Source organism: Gobius niger, assembly GCF_951799975.1.
Source record: "Gobius niger genome assembly, chromosome: 8".
In the NCBI taxonomy this organism is placed as follows: domain Eukaryota; kingdom Metazoa; phylum Chordata; class Actinopteri; order Gobiiformes; family Gobiidae; genus Gobius; species Gobius niger.
In genome coordinates this window covers 23,347,697-23,368,911 of record NC_136859.1, presented here as the reverse complement: position 1 = coordinate 23,368,911, position 21,215 = coordinate 23,347,697, and the positions used below count along the sequence as shown (strand labels likewise).

The 21,215-nt window shown below is 41.1% G+C and overlaps 1 protein-coding gene across 1 annotated transcript in view; it reads right to left on the bottom strand.

Moving 5' to 3' along the window:
* The window catches only part of vps13b (vacuolar protein sorting 13 homolog B), a 265,484-nt gene that overhangs the window by 242,920 nt on the left and 1,349 nt on the right, over nucleotides 1-21,215 (bottom strand). The window contains exons 3-10 of the mRNA XM_079561422.1: nucleotides 21,054-21,197; nucleotides 9,572-9,689; nucleotides 5,225-5,392; nucleotides 4,879-5,060; nucleotides 4,486-4,660; nucleotides 1,310-1,572; nucleotides 1,044-1,139; nucleotides 308-430 (exon numbers count right to left, since the gene is read on the bottom strand). Coding sequence (XP_079417548.1) covers nucleotides 308-430; nucleotides 1,044-1,139; nucleotides 1,310-1,572; nucleotides 4,486-4,660; nucleotides 4,879-5,060; nucleotides 5,225-5,392; nucleotides 9,572-9,689; nucleotides 21,054-21,197 — 1,269 coding nt within the window. The remainder of the gene's footprint in view (nucleotides 1-307; nucleotides 431-1,043; nucleotides 1,140-1,309; nucleotides 1,573-4,485; nucleotides 4,661-4,878; nucleotides 5,061-5,224; nucleotides 5,393-9,571; nucleotides 9,690-21,053; nucleotides 21,198-21,215) is intronic.

Here is a 21,215-nt window from a genome sequence, read left to right as displayed (position 1 = left end):
TCAGAGCTGAGAATTGATCCCTCAACGCTCAGGCAAACAAGGAGCCCTGAATAAGTACCATGACCATAGCCTGGCAAGTCCAGAATGATAACCCTCTGTATGTTTTGTACACAGTCAGGTCGAGCCAAACTCCATCGGACCCGTGCAATCAGATTTGTTTATGTGCAATGACGTGTTATTCGTGAGCAGCATCACTCTTGGGATGCAGAAGTTCCCTCAATAACAATCTACGATGATGTCTGGATTTTGTGACCGAATCCTAATGCCAACCTACATCACAAGCTTAATGATATTAAATTGTCTTCACCTCTGTGTTTCGGTTCAAGTTTTCTTCGAAGTCCCGAACTCCCATGATGCTTTTTAGGCACAGCGCCCGGCAGCCCACAAAACCAATCTGACAATTGAAGAAAGGCTCTCCCATCATCAACACCTGAACACACATTAAGTTAAGAGATTCAATCACACATTCATTTGCGGTGTGGTTGAGCATACATTTTTTAAAAAGCCTTAAAATAAAGTAACAAACATGTTGAACAATGTATTCTTGTTGAATAATCTCTTAGGTGCGCAGAAACAATTGGTAAAAACTCATGGATTAAGTTATTAATGTCTTTTTGTCTGGGCAGTGTCCAACAATTCTTCCATCAATAAAAGTGAGGTGTACTCCCCCAATTGAGCAATAAGATTAACAACCATGTGGACAAGATTACGAGAAAACCTTTTGTTTTATCATGCAAAAACAAAAAGGCATATTTATAATGTTTTACATTTCTTGCCTTTCCAAGACCTACATAAATTAGACAAATTACAATGGGAAATTTGTCAAAATTTCACATCTGGTAGCAAGCCTTGAAGCAAAAAACTTTACTCAAACCCAAGTAATTAAGGTTCAACAACATTTTTCTGATTTAAGTACAATCAGAGGGCAGGGCTGGCCCGGCACATGTTTCCATTATCCCAAAACATTATATACCCACTATAAGCATTGACAACAGTACGGTAATTATGAGAAGAAGAGAAACAAAGCAGCCAGTGTGTTTCACCTCAATAGTAATTCCTTCATTTTCCAAACATAAAACCTCTCGAGACTTGACTTTCTGGGGACTGTAGTAGCTGCTCTCTGATTGGGTCTCTGTCAACTAAAAGAGAAGAAACAAATAAATGCAGAGCAGACACCACCAAACAAAAACTGTTATGAAGTAATGTGATTGACAAGTTGAATTACTAAGGAGGCAAACTAAAGAAAAAGTAATGGGGAGGGATGTGAACATTTATGTGAATGAATTTTCTGAGGATTAATCCTAATTACCTTAAATGTAACTGAGGCCTTGGTGCAATAGAAACCAATAGACACAATGGGGTCCTTGGGAGTGTGTTGGTGAGGACTCCTTGCAACGCCTCCTCCTTCTCTTTGCAGATACAGGTCTTCTTCACCTTCCTCCTCACCTACGATGGCTGGGACAAAGGACCAAGCCCAGGACACCCAGCCCTCGTCCGGGTCAGAGGGACTACTGTCTGTGTGCATGTATATGTCAGGGCTAGACATGGGGCTCTCCATATCCACATCCATACCTATGCAAGCAAAACACAAGGATTACTAGAACGCATTTGCACACAGATCTGGCAGAGGATTAGGAACGAAAGCAGGAGTACTGAAGTCAGAGAAAAGAACAAATGGATAAAGATGGTATGTAAGCAGATGTTTTGCTTTGCTTTGAAGGGAACAACCAAAATAGTGAGATTCTGCTTCTGATTCAAGAATTGTGAAACATGTTTTTAGGCTACACCAATACAAGCAAGATGTTATACCTGTTAGCAAAAAACTAACCTCATAACAGGGGCAGTGAGACAGAAGTTGTGTGCTACTGAATGCAGGTGCGTGAGCACATGTGCCCCATGCCATGAACTTGTGAGAAAAAGGATGTCTATTTAGATTTATGTGTCTTTGAATTGACATTATCAAAGTCTACCCTTTGGTGGAGCAGAAGGCACGTATGCTGGATATTTAGAGCATATTATTGCTTTATGTTTGTATGAAAATAAAAAGTAGAGACAACTCATTACTTCACTGAATGTTTCAACAATTCTCTTACTGGACGGCAATAAAAGGGTGAAAAGAAATACAGCAGATTAGAGCAGATGAACAACCTTGAACAAGGATGCATGTATTGTGTGGTCAGGATATACCTCACAGGCCCAACCAGGAACAAGAGTTGAGGAATAGCAAACTGTTTGTGCATCGCATCAGCTCACTTTGCTTTGTAAATATGTCTAATTAATTGCATTGCCCCTGTCAAATAAATAAACTGGCAAATCCACGTTTTACTACAAGCAGTCATTGCGCTTTTCCAAACAATCCAACATCTTGCAAGCAACACCGTATTTGGTGCTGAAAATTACAAGCAACGGTGCAGGTTTCCTTGATGACTTATTATCAACACATTTAGTTTGGGCTAATGTGGGGTGTCACATGTTCCTCAATATGCCACCCCTTCTCCCTGACACTGACCCTTGAACTCATCCCATCGTGTCTGTTTCCATACGCATCGGGAGAGAGGAAGCTGAGCTCAATACACAAGAATGTGTAATACCATTCCTCATGGCCTCACGTCCTCCACCAGAAAACAATATCGCCCGTTAGGTCACAGCTCAGGAATCCCAGAGGCTAAGGCGCTGAAAATTATGACACACTTTAATTAAATCTATCAGTTTGTGCATTGTCAATCTGGAAATCCCTGCCATGTCTTTCATTCATCTAACATTCCCTTTCAGATTTTATCTCATTTTCCCCTCTTCCTCCATCTTTGTTTTCACTACATTGAAGCCTTTGAGGTGTCAGTTCTACAAGTTAAGCTCTTTCGCTTCATACAACACCCTGACGACACCTCACTTCGATTTAAAGCGATCAAAACAAAGCGCAATTAGCAACCCGCTGATCCAAACAGACAGAGGAGAGAGATATCTGAAATATTAAACATAATAGTGATGAGGGAAACTGGACTGTGCAAGTACATTATGGAAATTGAATCACACATCAGGGAAATTTCCACCACCACTGGGCTATAGTGACAAAATAATCACAATTTGTAAGTTTAATTAAACCTTCAGCTAAAATTTTACAGATGAATCTATGCAAGTACATCTGCCACTGCTTTAATGCTTAGATCTAAGGTTGCCAGTGTCAGGGTGGACCGGGACTTATTACCGAGTAGGCAGTGCCCATACAGGCCAGTAGGTGTCCCCCCATCTTTGAGCAGGAAGATACTGTACCTGACCACTATTTTTAGCCCTCTTTTGCATAGGCTATAATTTCAGCCTAATTTATTCTATGCCTACTCTACTGTACATTGACATTCTGTCCTCACCTGCAACCAGGCTCTCAAGACCACATCATTTGTCTTGGACACAAAGTCATTTAATGTTATGATTTCATGGATTTATATAATGTACAATAAATAAAACCATGCATCTTGATCACTGCTACAGGGCCACAGATAAAATCTCCAGCTCCCGACTCTTCACATGCACTCACCAGCTGCCCATTTCATGCATGCTTGTCGGTCTGAATCCAAACCTTTTTACAGAGTTTCAGTGACTATTAAATTTTACAGAGTAGATCGCTCAGTTCCGCCGGCTGCAGGAAGAAGTGGTGTTTGCTCATGTTTTGTGGTTCTCCCAAAGCTTTTCCGTTTTATTTTAGTATCCCTGCTCTTGATATCTAAACGTTCTCTAATTAAAGCTGTTGTTTCTTAAGAAGAAATGGAAAATATACGCTTACAGTTTAACATTTATAGTTACTGTATCTTTTGACTACTTATAAATCAAAAGAAGTATAGACACAATTCTCCCCTTCTCTATTTGACCATCTCTTCCTTACTATTCGGGCCACTCAAATTTCAAGAGCTGATCCCCCTTGTATATTTTAGAGATGGGATCCTAATTCATTCAGGCTTTTGCATAGCAGCAGCATGACACTGACTCTTACATCTGGCATTGGTCACCAAACTGGAACCGGTGCCAGTGAGGAGAAAACTTCCAGGCCAGGAGTCAGACCCGAAGGAAGAGGAGTGAATGAACGGGCCGCATTGTGTGAAACTGCATCCAGCTCCTCTGCCCACGACTGCAGGAGGACAGGACATGTGTGCCTGGCCAGTGTGAAAATGGCCACTTTAGTTTTACTTTTATGGGCAATTATGTAAATGAGTGATTGCTTCATAACATGGACAAATATATGCAAATATTTAGGATGGAGGAAATCAGGCTTGTAGACAGACGCCTGTGTCGGGTTAAGCAGGAGGAGCACACACCGTCCGGGACACGTTTGATTTGAAAAATATATGCAGATTCATCATTATAAGCTCCAGACTTCAGCATGGTGGCAACTTATCTGATTGGCCATAAAAATGTATCTACCACAGTAATGTAATGATATGAATGCATAAATGTGTTTAGTCTTACAGCAAAAATAGAGAAAAAAAAACTTACCGGTCAGATTTAGTCCAGCCTCTTTGACATGTCCACTTCCCTCGTCTCCTTCACCATCTTTGTGTCCTCCAATCTCCCCGTAGTAAAGGGCAATGATCAACTCTAATATTCGAATGAACATCGGTAACTGCTGGTCAGTGATAGACAACTTTAGGCTCTCAACCATGGTTTGGATCTGAAGAAAAAGAAGTTAATTTTATCTGTAAAAGTGTATGTATTGTTGCAGCAGAAACGTAACAAAAAAAATACATTTTAATAAATGTAAACCCTTAATTCAGTTCTGGACAAATTGCAAAATTACATGTAAAACAAATACCATTTGACATAAATTGAGCTTTAAAGTTTCAGTGAAACATTCATTTATATATTTACACCAATATAATATATGCTCACTTTGATGACAGCTGGGATCTTGGAGTTGATGTTGTCATATGTGAAGTGAAGTCGGGTCCTAAAGGAGCACTTGTACAGAAGAGGGTCCTGGTAGAACTCTATTTTCCCACTGGCGTTCCTCTTGTCCAGGCAAACCGTGCAGTCGGCAAAGTTGATGACCTTCCTGAGCACAAGTTCTGGGGCTACAACAGACACATGTATCAGCTACAGAAATGATGGTTTCTCACTGGTGATACATGACGTTTTATGACTCTGTTGATTATGGTTAAACAATATTTAGTGTGATGTTCAATAATCAATATATCTGCACAGTATAAAAAGAGTTTTAAATCTAGTGTATTGTTACCAGCGATGTCCATGAAGGCCCTCTCCCACATGTCGTCCACAGTGTAGCATTCGGCCGCCGTGATGTTGACAGACAGCACAATGTCGTCCTCCACGTATTTCAGAATGAGGTTGTTGACCACAATATTAACATTGTTCACCACACGCCTGATCAGACTCTGCACGTAGCCTGCAGTACACAGAGTTGAAAGTTAGTAAATAATCAATTAAATAAACCTAGTTCTCTTTCCCAATGCTGCTAGAATACTGATGATGATTATTACAATAATGTTGATAAACTCCCAAGGGGAAATTATAATGAAAATGCTTATCTTGTTTAAGAGTAGATGACATGCCAAAGAATCGTTAAGGTACCGTTTTTGTGATCCAGTTATTAATATATTTGCTTGAATCTTGAATTAAAAGCCTGCATGAGTGAAAGGTGCCAGGGATTGTAATAAAAGCCAGAGCAAGGCAGCAACAAGGCCCCGTCTAAAGCCTTGTCTGGCAGATTAAGTTTCAGAGTTGGTTACCAGTCTGTCTTAATGGACACAGTGACGCCCAGAAACAGAAGCTCCACAAGAAAAACATACAGTACATGCTCATGTCTTTACTCAAACTAATACAGACATGAGAGTCTAACCATAAAATATGAAAATATACACTCATAAATCTTCCAAACCACAGAACCAACAGCATTATTCATTCCTCACATGCGTTATTAAACACTTTATATGTGGATAAATTAGATAAACTTTAAAGCTTTGCCACGATTTTCCAAGGTAAATATTAGTCTTCCTGTATCTACAAGTCTGGCTGGAGCAATGGCACTACCGATAATTAGGCTCAACTAAATGGTGCTGTTGAAGAAAACCTTTGGGTGAATTTTTGAGCTGCTCTGCTGTGACTTGTACACAGGCCTAGATACACATTAGCATAATCCAATTGACCAAAGTGTCTTGAATGTGCTGCCTGAGCAAACACAGCAGCAGGAAGAGAGGGTGACATAATGTAAACTCCACTCATAAACGTAATGTGTGTTTCGTGACATTTGTGAGAGGCTGGGCATGCACGCCGCGTCCTGGTGGAGGTAAGCCGGGCTCCTCTAATGCGTGCATGAATGTAGCAGTGTGTAAGCCCGTGTGTGCGGGTTTGTGGTTGTGGGGTCGCTCGCAGCAGTGGAGTTGCACCTGCAGCTCGGGCAGTAAAACCCGCGCTGTGCCCCCTGCTATTTCCCTCTCTGGATCTAATTTACCCGTGTCAGAGTGTCCTTCTATCCCTCTTGTGCGCCATTTCACTTGCTATACCTCCTATCCGCTCACACTTCTAACAGCCCAGCGGCTCAAGACTTCAATGCGCAGACCTAAACTTCTGTAAACAATTGACACAGTCGGCACCTGTGCTGCGGCCCACAGGGAAGCGGCCCACTTAAACCTGTTCAACCATAAAATCACTGGAAAAATGGTTCCTTTATGCCATTTTCAGAGAAGGCCACATACTCTCCTCTTTGTAATTTATGAAAGAAATTCGCGGCCAGTCATTTCCCCTGTGTTACGAAAGCATAAGCAGCTATTACTGTGCCAGTCAATGGCCAAGGCAAAGTTATAAGACTAATTATGAAGTCTATTAGTGCTGGTGTGCAAAGGATCAGTGAAGTTGAGCTAAACAGAAAATATGTTTCAAATAAACGACTGCCCAGTGGCTATTGATGTTGCTGCTATTTTGTGCCAGTTCCAAATTATAGGCCTTATTTGCCGCATACCTTTAAAAAGAAGGAACGCTAATATCGGCATGAGAAATACAGTTTTATGTTCGCCATTCCGGTAGCACTTGGGCCTTTCATGCTTCTAAAGTTACACCTGAAAGCTCAGATGAAGATGGTTCTCGAGTTAACCATTAGCGTGTGTGCACATACATAATATATCACAATAATACCCAAAATGCTGTATTTATTTTCTTAAGATTTTGGGAACCCCAGTACCAGAGCTGAGTTAACACTGCACTGCGTCTCGGGGGAGTGTTTGGGTTTCATTGCTCACAAATCTTCATCTTCGCCCAATCACAAGCAGACACAGTCTGGCAAGCTAAATTTGTGAGACCCTCGGAGTCATAAGCATCAAATATCAATCTCATGTAAGTATTTATACACAGTAGCAACGCAGCAAGGATTGTTTAATATGGTTGGGTTACTGTAGTTCAAGTAGTTTTACAAACAAATTGAAAGATAGATAGAGAAAGGCATTATATTATAGGTGTATAATAGAATATGCTATATCGCTCGCTCTCTCAAAAACAAAAACAATGGCACGCAGTCAGGACCGTACACTTCCATGTAGCACCAAGGTATGTCTCAGTGCAAATCGGGCCAAACTGGAGACTATCCTTGCTCTTAAAAGAAGCGGTTCTCACAAACGGTGGCCGCTGGTCCCCCACAAGCAGCTGTAAACATAATCACTTGCAGAATAACCCAAAGGTGGAAGCACTTGGTCTTTGGTCTCTGTGTGGCTACCAATCCCATGGCATATGAATTAACATCACTATTTTCCACCACAGGCAGAACATGAAGGATAAATTCATTCAGCATGTGAGAGCTTAGGGCCAAATGACTGGATAATTGCTGGTGGCTGCTTTTTAGTGTCGGCCATGTTTTGTTTTGGTTGTTTTGAAGTGGGGGCAAACAGGCGCATAGCAGAGATTTTAAGATTGTGGATGTCGGCTCATAACTGCGACAGGTGGTCCTTGATGTATGTTAATGTCATGGCTCCTCCGCATTTACACTCACTTTAGTTTGTTGTACGTTATATTTGTGCATCTTTGTACTTCAACAAACATTTATCGACACTAAAAATTAACCGTTTTTGAAAGAAAATAATAATATGATTTATGCATTTCAGTATGTCGTTTCCACACTGTACCTCACAAAATCCAACGATCAATGGTGAAAATGCACTTCTTGACATAGTTAAACACTGTATCTTAAATTGATACCCTTTCACTACTATAATTTAAATTCTTTAGTAAATTGTCACTATATTAGGAAAAGATCAAATTGACAGCTGTGTGTTTGGATGAGGAGACAAATGGGTAAAAGCTCAAAAGTGACCTACTGCAACTAAAAAAACATCTAAAAGTCTTGGCATATTGTTCTTGTATCTAATTTTAAGAAAAACATCCTTTGTCTGAGTCATAGCAGGTTAGTTTTTCTCGGTCTCCCTTTTAACCTCAACCTTTCATTAGAGAAACTGGGATTACAGCATCCACTTACTTCCTCAGCTTCCTCAGCCTCACCGAGGTGTCAGCCTTTGACCCCAGAATTATCTTAATCTGCAATGAGTTAAAATGTGCTTCATTCTATCCTAAATAAGGTAAATTGATTGTAGATTCTATTCTATATCTTCCTCCAACTTTTTCACAAAAGCATGTAGGACACTTGGGATTAGAAGCCTCGGAGTCAATGAAGAAAATCCCAAAGGAAATGCATTGTGAGACGAGAGATTGAGGTTCCATGCTTTAACAGCTGGGAAGAGATATTATCTCATAACGTCAGACATGGAAAAGTATCCTCCCCAGATACAACCAGCAGAACTGCGGGGTCACTAATCCATGAAGCGTAAAGAGCTCTGCGATGTGTTTTCCTGTTTGATTGACCTATGACATCTGAGAATTTAGTTCACTCACATCCATAATTAAAATACCCCAAATCATGGACAGTAGAAATAGTTTTACAGCAACATGTTTCACCTGTGGTACAGCGTTATTCTGAAGTCTACTTGGTTAGTCAAAACTTTCAGGCCAAGCCAGTGGAATCACGGTTAGTTGTCTTGAAACCAATTTTCCCTTATAGTAGTCCGGGGCTGGAGTACATGAAATAATGAATGTCTAAAACTCTGGAACTGCACTTTCTGCTGAACTTTTGTTTACACAAAATAATGTTTAACACAAGATATTTTCTTCAAAATCAGCAACATAGTCTCTATTTATCCAATCAGTCATTCATTCTTACAAATAAAGAGGTGTGCACTTATTGACTTTAAAAACAAGGTCTACTCTGAGCCAGTAGGAGGTATGTAGCCAAGTGGCCCTGTTGATAAGAGCCATCAGTGTGTGATTTATAACAGACACGTCCCCCATATTCATCAGGCTTCATCCCCATGGCACTGGTTAAACTTAGTCATACAGACTTGATGACACTCATTTCTATTCATAGCTTCATTGTTGTTTTCATTTAGACGCAGGTTTTTTCTTTTATATACCTATTGTTTTATATCAACTACATTTGGGAAAGGTCAATGCTTCTCAAGTGTGCTATGTAAATAAAGTGGATTTGCAGTGGGAGATCTGGCACAGTGGCCCCACAGCCATCACTCACCTGGGGGAAGGTCTGGGTCACTCGGGGCCGCCTGCTGGATGCGCCGGGGCTTGGCTATGGCCTTGGAGTTGTCTGAAACGCTGCGACTGGTGGAGCTGGAGCCGCTTTCATGGTCATCCTGAAGAAAAAACAAATAATGATGATATCACAACAAATCAACTTCAAGCACAACAGATGGTGACACTCTAGATCTAGAAACACTTTGAAATAGATTCCTTTTGTGCATGATACTGCATCCATGCAAAAAATGTTCTTCTTGGGCACCCCGTCAACACCACAGGCTCAGCAAATAAATTGTGGTCCATCCAAGTGCTTCATGTCACACAAACTCAACACAGCAGAACAAATCCAAACAAATGCAAGCACAAACATTGAGCTGGTCAAAGAGATGAAATTGACAGCAGTAATTGAGCCAGTATTTAAAAATAAACACGTGGAAGTCTTAAGGTTTTGCTGTGATAACAAGGCCAGATTTATGGATTTGTACTCTAATTCCAGGAGTTTTGGGGCCTTAAAAATGCTGTCTCTTGGAACAGAACATTTTTAAAGCTTGACAAACACTGCACACATTTAAAAATATTCATAACAATCATTTAAGTTTCACTACAACCAACAAAACTAGCTAGGCTCATCTCAAGGCATCTGCTACTTCTATCATTGCCTAACTACTGTCAAAACCAATACCTCATATCCATGATCACTGTAGGCATAATCCTGCAAAAGAAAACGTTAACAGGAACAAGTGAGAACATATAGTTCACCATAAAAGGAAAGAGTTTGTGTTATGGCTCTGCTCTAGAAATATTACAGAACTATTTGGTTGTGTCCTGGGCATAGGTTAGTTTGAACAAAGCACGGCAATGGTCACATGTGTTTAGCCTTTAAAGCAGGGGATCAGCATAGCACAGCGTCTCAGGAGTCACTCTTATCTAGGCTAATGTAAACAGTCAAAGTGTCAAAACTAAATATATTCCGCTAATCCATTCACACATACATTATTAACACTGGGCTTGAAAAGGCGAATCAAAACTCGCATTCAGAACATGCAGTACATCCAGCTACCACAATCACTGAGTGGTGCAGCGTTCATTTCTTTGTCAAACATATTTGAAATTTCTGACTTTCTCCCATGTTTTTACATTTGATTGTGGTAAGTATATGAATCACTGCGTTTGTCATTGGTCACGCTTCGACTTTGTTTGAATACAATTTAGGAGTGAACTAAAACATTTGTCTGTAGATGTCATATATTTAGATAGGAACTGCAGGCGCTAAGTTTACATCACAATGCCCCTTTTAAACACATTACAATTGGAAACAGTCTCCAGCCTCTGTAAACTCCTGTATCTATACTTTTAGGAATGCCTATCGCTGCAGGCCAAGAAAACTTGGGTTCAACAATTCAAACTGCCACAAAAGGACAAGACTGCCAAATTTGGAAGTAGCGCAATTAAGCGCTCAATGTCACCGTGGGCAGTGAGTAATTCTCCAGAGATGAAACATGCCTTTTCGGAGGGAAGCCCTGGGACAAATGAAGTCTGGTTCAGCTGCTGCGGAGTAAACCGATCTCCCCCAGTGCCACAGCAGGGCACAGCGCAGGGAGAGGAGAAAGAACGCACAGCGGACAAGAGAGAAACTGGAGGGGAATGAGAACAAGGGGGGGGTTGCTTCCCCTAAAGGCATGTCAACTCAGCAGCTGACCAAAGATGACTGTGGCAAAAAGGAAAAGAGGGACCAGAGACAAAGAGATAAATGGAAAAAATAACAGAGGTAGAGAAAGTGAGACTTTGAGCAGCAGAGAGCTATGAGATCAGATGAGAGATACAGGCCTGTGAGCAGTGAGTGGCAGGCGAGTGGACCCCCTACTCAGAGGGTAAGTGGGCAGCTATGGGGGGTTAGGGCACAGGAAGGCCAGGGCTGACCCTGTCCTGCAGACGTCTGGCTTAGGACCAGAGGAGTGGGCTGAGCCTGTGTGGAGGGTCCACCCTCATCCGAGCTGCTGAATCCACCCCACACTGTGAGGCTGCTGGCTATTTACCTTTGACAATTCTGTTTCCAGAAAGATGGAAATAAAAAACTTACACATTAACACAAGTTTATTAGATGGCAAATGGTTCACAGGACAAGAGAACATGTGTAGCACAGTGGAGAATTCTTAATCAACTTACAGCATAATGTATATATATATATAACAAAGTTCAATGCCTTTTTGATGGATCTTTTCTTGTGTGTGTTTTTCCCCCCTAAAGCTAACACTGCTGACCACTTCTATCACCGGTGCGCACTAACCGTACACACTTAAAGATTTTCAATGCTCTCATTATTGAGGGATTGCTGAGTTTTCTACATTTTGTTTAACGTGACCCTGGTTCTCATAAGAATTGTTTCCAGCTGGCACCGCTCGGACCAAGAGAAAAATAGCTCAGACACAGTCACAGTTTGGTGTGGTTCCAGTAATGTCAAATGGTATGTGGCCACTTCTCTTACACTTAAGCTGTTCGAGTCATTGATGATTGGCCCATTGCAGTGAGTTACACCGCTCATCACAGTACACTCAGATTACCTTTTCCTTAACTTCCCCCTAGCTTTGGTCTCATCCATCAGGTCGACTAAAAATTAGCTGCTAATGGCTTTTAAATGAAACAGTAACAAATGCACAAAGCCATTATATGATGATTAAAGACATGAGGTCTCATTTTTGACAGAGGATGCAATACAGCATACAAACAACCCTGTTCATATAACCTATAGAAAAATCTCCACAATTCTTTCAACAGTGGGAACTGAATGATAAAGAGGAGAAATTCACAACTTTGATCATTCTGAAGAACTCCAACTATCGAGACCGAGCTGTAAAACTCTCTGAATTTGCACAGTGAAGCAGTGCAGCTGGAATCCATGGCCGATCGGAGGGATTAGAAAATGAAATGGACCCTGGTGAATATCAGATTGTGTGACATTGTGAATAATTATCTCAATGAAAACCGCTCATTACAAAAATGCGAACACCCCTCCCCCCGCCCCCCCTTTTTTTTCCCGCTCAAGAAATAAAATCCTCCTACTGGGAAAGAAAATTCCCAATTGCTACAAATGTGCTCCACTAATGAAATATTGCAGCTATGAAATGGATACAATGTGCTGGAGTATTTAACGTGAACTTGGCGTGTTACTTCTACAAGATTGGTGCAGCAGGAAGTGCAACCGAACACAGCTAAAATTAATGTTAATGTGCTGCTTCCTTGAGTTCATCACCAGAAAATCTTTCATCTGACTTTGAAGTTGCACACCGCAAGTATGGCAGCTGCTCTAAACACACTGCAGGGCTGTGAATATGGATGTCCCTGTCATTTTAAATGTGGCTTCCAAAAGATACAATATCAAACTGCAATAAAAACAGGTGTGATGAAAGCTCACGGTTCACATACATGTCTTTCAGACGAGGAAGGGCCATTGTCATAAAAAAGACAGATAGTGTGAATAATTATCAAACTAGTCCAATACAAATCAAGGGAACATTAAAAAAAACAACTGATGAAGAGAGTTCTTGGACTTGGTCCCTTCACTTTAACATTGATCAAACAACCCACAGACCACAATAATACAAGGATCCCCAGTGGGACAAAGTGACCTCACACTGAACTGAAAGGAGATCTTGTACACAAAAGTAAATTACAAAAAGATATGCTTATAAAATTAGAAGAATCCCACACAATGACAAAGGCTTGATGTATGATGTACAGCACAGCTGCAAAACACATCATGTTATTCTTGACTTGACTCTTGTAGTGATATATTTACCTACCTTTTGCTTTTAAGGTTTTATTATGTTAGTGCCTCAGATTAACTTCTGGTTGAGACATTTTTAAAAATGACTATGTTACAAGAGGGTGACATTTGCTGTCCAGTAGAGTGACTTCATTCCCATAGGAATGATTTAAAAAAACAAGCGTATGATGATTCACTTTGATTTTTCTAAGTCTCTTACAGACATGAATGGAGAGCTACTGTTAGGCTACACCTTTGTATTGAAATCATTAAAATAGCAGAAAAGGCAGGTCTCTTGAAATGATTTCCATGGGCCTCCCTCACAGTAGCTCCTGATGAAGGTGGCGTGGTGGAATTTGGAGGGAGCCAGAAGTCCTGATCTCAGGTGTCTCCATTTCTTTTTATTGGAGCAGAATGAGATTGTGCCACTGAAAGCTGACATACCTGAACTTTTAATGTGGACATGTCGCCCTAATGATCGGGCTAATTGAGAAGAAAAGCTCAGAATTGCAGAGAGCTGTGGAAAAGTTAACAAAAAGGGGGGTTCAGAAGCCAGGACAGGAAAAATGAGCTCAGGACAGGAAAGTGGTGGGAGACAAAAGGAGTGGGAGAAATTGTTCCTGATTTAGATCTGAGAGGTTTGGTTCTTCAGATGTCTCCATCAGAAAACCACAGGCCCAGACTGAGCATGTGAGGCATGCTGCTGACGCTGGCACGGCTACCCTCCATGCTAATAACTGCAATGTGTTAGCAGTAATAAAACTCTCCACAGAGCTCTGACGGAGACGAGACGCACACTCATGCTTAAAGTCAGAAGATTATACAAAAACAGTGGCCAAAGACAGAACATAACACACAACAATTAATTAATTCGATAAGAACTCCAATTAGAGAAGTGTGCAGATGAAGCTCCAGTTTTCACAGCACTCCCAGTAGCTAAGGCTGGCCTCTGAATGAGTGCATCTTGCGAGGTGCAGCAGGCCATTCTTGTGTGTTCTTGGTGGGTATCGATGTGCTCAAACCAGTGAAAGAATAAATCAGACCAAGGGGAATGGGAGAGGGCTTTCCATCAATGTTGAGAAATACCAAAGCTATATTGTAGGAGGTTTGAGCACGCGAGAGGAATGCAGCGGGACTTATGTTTGCATAGCTTTTATTCTCCGGGTTTCAAAGCGGCTGGAGTTCTGTCAACATTTATCAAGCGTTCTGAAGGATGGAGAAGTGTCAGGCTCACTTCAGAAACAAATAACGTTACCTACATCCTCGTTAGGTCCTGAAGAGACAAACCAGGCCCCCGGCTCGAGTGTTGGCCGGGATCAGACTTAACAATAGGAGAAGTTCTACAAGTCAGAATGAGTTTACTCTGGCCCTTAAGACTGAAAAAGGAACTGAGAGCTCGTCTTACACAGTTGTTTTTCTACAACCTTTTTCCCAAGTGAAGCGCCTTAATTGTGATGGTGTGCATATCCATTTGCAATGCTTTGGTAACCAACAAATTAGCTTCATCATACACGACACAAGGAAAACTTACGAGCTGCTGCTGTTGTGTATTTGAAACCTTATTTGTATTTGAACCTGACATCCTATTATTGACTTTAAGTGTTATGTTAGGTTCATTATGGTCATTCATTAGGATAAATCTCAAAAATCTCTATTCATTTTACATACACTCAAAGGCTAGTTTTGTCACAATGCATAAAAAAAGCTACATGACAATAGATCACATCTATTGCTAAATCACATCAAAATAGTCACTTAGGAAAGTGGTGTGCTCAACGTCAAAGCCGAGCAATAAACTCTTTCAAAAAAGATATCCCGCGTGTTTATTTTGTTTTCAGCTGACCACATGCCTCTTCTACACACTCTCCCCTCACTCTCTCCCCCCCTCTCCTCTCTCCCCCGCTACGCAGAGTGACATGTTGGGCAATTATTCATGTAGCATTCTTCAGCTCTTACACACATTTAAGGGCCCTGCGCCGACTGAGATTAGAGCCAACACTACCGACTCTGGCACACTCATGTCCAAGTGCCCACACGCAACACGAGGGCTACTTCGGGTATACCTCCAGGAGATCTGGGCTTCTCCCACTGCACATGAAAAGAGTATTAAAACCGTGGTAATAACGGGAAGCGGTGCCAGATATGCATTTCTTCCTTCTTGCTGAACATCTTGTATTATTGGCAGTGGTGTGCAAAGAAAGTAATTATTCACAGGCCAAAGGTGTGCGAGCATCTGTGGAATCGTGAGACATAAAACACAGACCACCCACAGTTTGTGTTACATTACACTTCCCCGATTTACCTTAATCTACAGAGAAATTACTCGCACATTTAGCTTACCTTAGGTTACATTAGGTAAAAGCGAAATCCAGCTAAATGGACATCATTTGGTGTGGTTGTACAATATTAGGACTTGAGAGCTCGCGGGAAGTTCCCAGAACCTGAACAAGCTCTATGTAAGTTTCCGTATATTTAATATTCAGTCACTATTTACAAAAAAAATTAAAAAGTCATCTGCAGACCAACATGACCATGCTATGTTCAAGGCAAAACCCTAAATAATAATAATAATACAAAACAGCAGTCCAATATTTTTAACAAGAAAAGTCAACTTAGCGCATCAGCACAGTTGCATACTGTACAGTAACTTAATCTCCTGTGTTTTTATGTCAAAGGGAAAGAGCTAAAAGGCCTGTATTAGTCTTAACTGCCCAGTAATTGTTTCCCAGACTTGAGCATCTCAAGGAGCAGCCGAACACTAATTCTTTAGTCTGAGCGCTTGTGTCCCGGATGGCCTCAGAGCGAGGGATTAAACGGTGGAACAGCAGCATCCTGCACACAGAGGATCGATCGCTCTTTGACTCACGGGGTTTAATTTTCCCTCAGCGCTTTCCTGTGTCTGAGGACTGTCTGAGGACACACGGTAACCTCATCCCACCAGGAAGAGCCTCAAAGACACAGCAGGATGATCTGTATACGGACTGCGGGTCGCTGCCAACTTAAGTAGTAGGAACTTTTACCGGATGTCACTAAGGTTTAAAATAGTCAAGCCTGGTTCATACTAACTATTACCGAAGCCAAGTCGATTTATTGAGGGCCTCAATACCAAATTATAGCCGTTGTTTTCCAAGGTCAACTTAACACACATCTTTTCCTTCTAAAAACAGAATTAAACATCACAATAGTAATGACAGTTGCCCATCTTTTAACTGATTTACAAGGGAATTCAGTGAAAGTGAAATTTCTTTTACGACTAACCACTCACTCACTCAATGCAAATGACTTTTAAGAAGACTTGGTTGTGTCTACCCAGATGTTACCTTATAGCCCAACGTAAAATCATAACCAAAACTATCTCATAAATGTAAGCTTAAAATCGATAGTTTGAAATCATTGGCAGCCTCACCACTTGTATTCCAACTACAGAATAAGGGATTTATAAGCAAATCCATGTTAACAAGCAACATGGAATCAAATGAATGGTCATCATTTGAGGACAAGGCCCCTCTGAGCTGAACATCACATGGATTTATGCCTCAATCTCTGTAAGCCATTTGCTCCCTTTGCCCTCTGAATCAAAGGCCAAGGCTTCCGGATGGCACTGGGACAGAGATTATCCCATTTGTGCTATCTGATTACCAACTTCCACAGGCTGTTTAGGCCCTTAACGAATTCCAAGATGCGCTGCAAAGATGAGAAACAATCCCCACTAATAGACAAACAGATTTCGTTATTTGGATGTTTCCAGAGGTGGCAGACTTCTAAACCGGATTACTCTACTCGAAATCAAAAGTATTTGTTATTTAAGGCCTCTGAAGACTGGTGGACAGCCCTCAGACCAAGAGCCAAACCAACCGGCCACAGGAGCACCTCCCCAAATCGTCTCGAGGCAATGCATTAATCAGAACCTCCACATTTGTGGCAAACGCTCTCGCAGCCGTAAAACTCCCAGATCAAGCGGTGAGTGGAGCCAAACCCAGAAAGGCTTTCCTCAGTAAAACACAAGCCCTTATCTCCGACTCGTAAAGAATAAAGCCTGCCTGGGAGTCAACACCATGATCCAGTTAAATCGGTGTCCAGTCGGTCCCCCTCCACTGCAGCCATCACACCTCATCTACAACATCTGCAGCAGCTTGGTGCAGCTCGCTCACAAGGGCCAACAAAGTCTCTAAACTATTGAGAAACAATGACTGTCTATAGTGTTAGACAACATATTTATTGGACCACAGCTGAGCTAAATTAACAGCATTAGTTATTACCAAACTCATTTTTTTTTATGTTTGTGCATTGGTTAAAGCAGTACTAAGTAACTCATGCCCCTAGAGTCCATAAGCGCCACTGCAGGTGTCGTATCATGTTAGAGGGATATTGTACATCCAATTACACAATGATTTTTTTCACTCAAAGTTGGTACTGCTTTAACACATCAGCTCTTTATCCGAAATGACCTTGTTGATGCTAAAATATAATTAAAAGTAAAGCACATTGATTAATATGTCCAATTATAGTTATAGTTAGTTATTTACTTGCATTCCTGAACAGAAAAGTACATAGAAACAATGCCAGCAAGAACGCAAGCTTCTATCAAGGCCAAATGAGGCCATACAAAGTGTGAAGTGTAGTTGTTTCAGTATATAAATAACAATGTTTTCATTTTTGAAAGATTTCTGAAATATTTATGTTTCATTGTTTATTTTTTCTATTACCACTTTTTTGCACTGCAAGTCCTCATTAAAGCTCATTTGAAGCAATTATACTGTCAGCAGAGCCTGTAATCTGCAACTCCTGCTAAACACCCCATTTCTGGAAACAATAATTGTGAGGTGCATTTAGAGCTTTGCAGACGGGTGCTATTGGGCAATCGGAATATCGTTAATATTACCCAGTTCCTCCCGAGGGGAAACGGCGGCATTAGAAAGGGCTGAATAAATCCGGTCAAGTAACACAAGCCTTAATGAAGTTCAAAAGACGTGCGGATGTTTTTACAGGCCAGCACTCAGCCCCGAACAGTAATTAAGAAAACAAACTGGATTTATCATATCATTTATCATTTCCACACTTAAGTCGCAAGAGGCTCCTGCAAGTTCCAGTCAGTCTCAAACATTCAGACCATTGGCAATTCACAGGATTGTGTGAAGCTATATTAAAACATATGGGAATAAAATGGGCCAAGTTATGCATGCATTTAGACAAAACTATGCAACCATTTTCTTAATGGCCCTACTATGGGGATATTGAGATGTAAGTATCTCGTGTAATTGTAAAGGTAATCAGCCATAAGTTACCAAATTACACAAATCTAAATAATGTAAGGAAGCCATCTGCATTTCTTGGCAGCAGAACACAGTAGTTGGCCGTGGTCACAAGTCTCCTTCACACAGGAGAAAGGTACAGTGGCTCATTTAAATTCCACATCCTGGAAGAATTTCTGCTTTAACACTGGCACTGATCCAAATGATGTCCCATGGGTTTACATACCACTAAATAATTTGTCTACATGTCATTTGCAATTCTCCCAAAGTCTTCTCATGATCGCATGTCTCTCAGAAAACATCTGTAACATAGCTTTAATGGGGCTACACACTCTCCATCAGCAGCAGTACCTGACCTACAGTGTATGAGGAAGTTACAGCTACAGTCAGAAATCTGAACTCTCAATCAGTCAGTCGGCTTCTTTTTAAGAGGAATTACATTTAAGCCACAAGTCTGATTGTATAATACATTACGAGCAACTGTGTGAAATGCTCAGCACCCCACTAAAAATCAACACACAAACTCTTTATATTGTATGTTTTGTGGTTTGTCTGATGTTTGCTTTACACTAGTCTCTGAGCTGAGTAAACACATCGCTATTATGTTAATTAATTAGGTCATGTTTAGATTTGGTACATATTGGCATTGATTCAGACAATTGTGTTGGTCAGATGCAAGTCAATTTAAAGAGTCCTCCAGCTAAACCCCAAGATTCCACTGTACAATAAGCAGATCAGACATAAAGGCCAGCTTTTTTCAACTCAAGGCTCCTCACTAAAGTCAAACCATTCTTGTCCCAAGCTGACCACGAGGACACACTACAGCAACGGCCTTTATGCTGGACTTAACATCCTCTCAAACACCTCCAAGCACTCGCCTAGTACCCCAGTCCTCTGCTATCTCCACTGGCTCCTGGTGTGGTTCGGGGTGGTTTAAGGTCCTGCTGAATGTGTTCAAGGCCATCAATGCTCTGACCCCGGACTACCTCGCTGAAGGATCTAGTAACGATCTATCAACCAGTCACATTTCCCAGCACACCTCTTTGGTCAGACCCTGTACCAAATATAAAAAGTTTGAACTGTTCATTTGCTGTTCTGAGTCCTAAGTTGTAGAACTCATTTCCAGCACATCAACAATCCCACACTGAGCAAACTTTTCTCAGACCACCGTTAAAGTAAGTAAGTACACACCTAAAGCACATGGCTACTTAATTTGTAAAAACAAAAGGACGTACTTTAGCACTTCGGGCCAGGGCATAGGTGACCTAAATCTCCCACCATCTACAACATTGCCGCCTTTCGAACATAAGTTTGAAACGGACAGTGACAGAGACTTGTGGTCTTCAATGTAAAAAACGAGCCCACCCTGGTCCATCTACTCTTCCAAGGAGTGTGTCACATCACAGTGAAAATTTGTAAACACTGCATATATTCCAATAAAAAGCATAGACAAAAAAAGACAAATATTGATCATAATCATTAATAAATTAAACTAGGCTTTTCCATATCCAAAGTGTGTCTAAAACATTGCAAAAAAATGTAATCCATGAAAAACGATGTAATGCCATTTTGTTCAAGAAATTTCAGAAAAGGCTTTGTCCATGTCTTCCTGAGTTAGAAAAGCACACACAAGTATAAATGCTGCCACTACAACAGGATAACTGATCATAGTTTAACTGATATGAATTGTAAGATTGATTGACTTTTAATGAATAATTTGTTTATTTCTGCCAAGTGCACCAAAATGGCTAAGGCCGGCCCTGGCTCCAAGCTGTTGAGTTCAATTCTACCAGAGTTCTGACTCTACTCTAGGCTACATAAAAGCACTTGCAACAATGGTGTTTTCAGCAGGTGCAGAGCCTCCCAGTGAGTATATAAGCTGTTACTGGCTATTCATTTATTAAGGGACCAAGGTTATGACTGTACTACAGAGATGGTATGGCCGTACAGCATGACTCAATATGATAAATAGCTATTTAAATTCGTGGTCACAGTGACTAACAAGCAACAAACAAGCCCTTTGCCTTTTCTTCTCCGTTTGTTCTTCGGGATCGAGCTCAACTTTTCACTTATCTGCTGCTTTGACTAGGTTTTTCAATTTTACTTTACAATACTTCTCGACTGTGATTCCCCTGTAGCACAAATACTTCTACAGTTCTGAACCCTTCAGTTCTCTACACAGACGTTTGTGTCTAAACTTCGGCCTCTCTCCCATGTTTGCGCATGCACAACTCAACTCAACATTGACCTAGCATGTAATTTGGAAGTGACGAATAGGCATGGGGTGAAGCTACTGCAGTCTTTTGATAGTCGCCATGAACACAACGCTGCCTAAATTTGTCTGTTTGACATGGTTAAAGTGAAGTATGTCTGTGACGTGCACAAGAAACATAATTCCAGGAGACAAACAACGACAAAGATGAAATTCCTCAAGAAAGCAGGTGAAAATGGGAAAACATTATTACCTGAGCCCCATCTCGTAGCTTGAGGATACACTCCATGGTGTTGATTGTGATGACAACAGGCTCTGAGCCCAGTTTGGTCCAAGGCACATGGATTCGCAGCTCATGTATGTGACCGCTCATGAAGGTGAAGGGCAGCTTCAGCTCCTACAGATGAAGAAAATG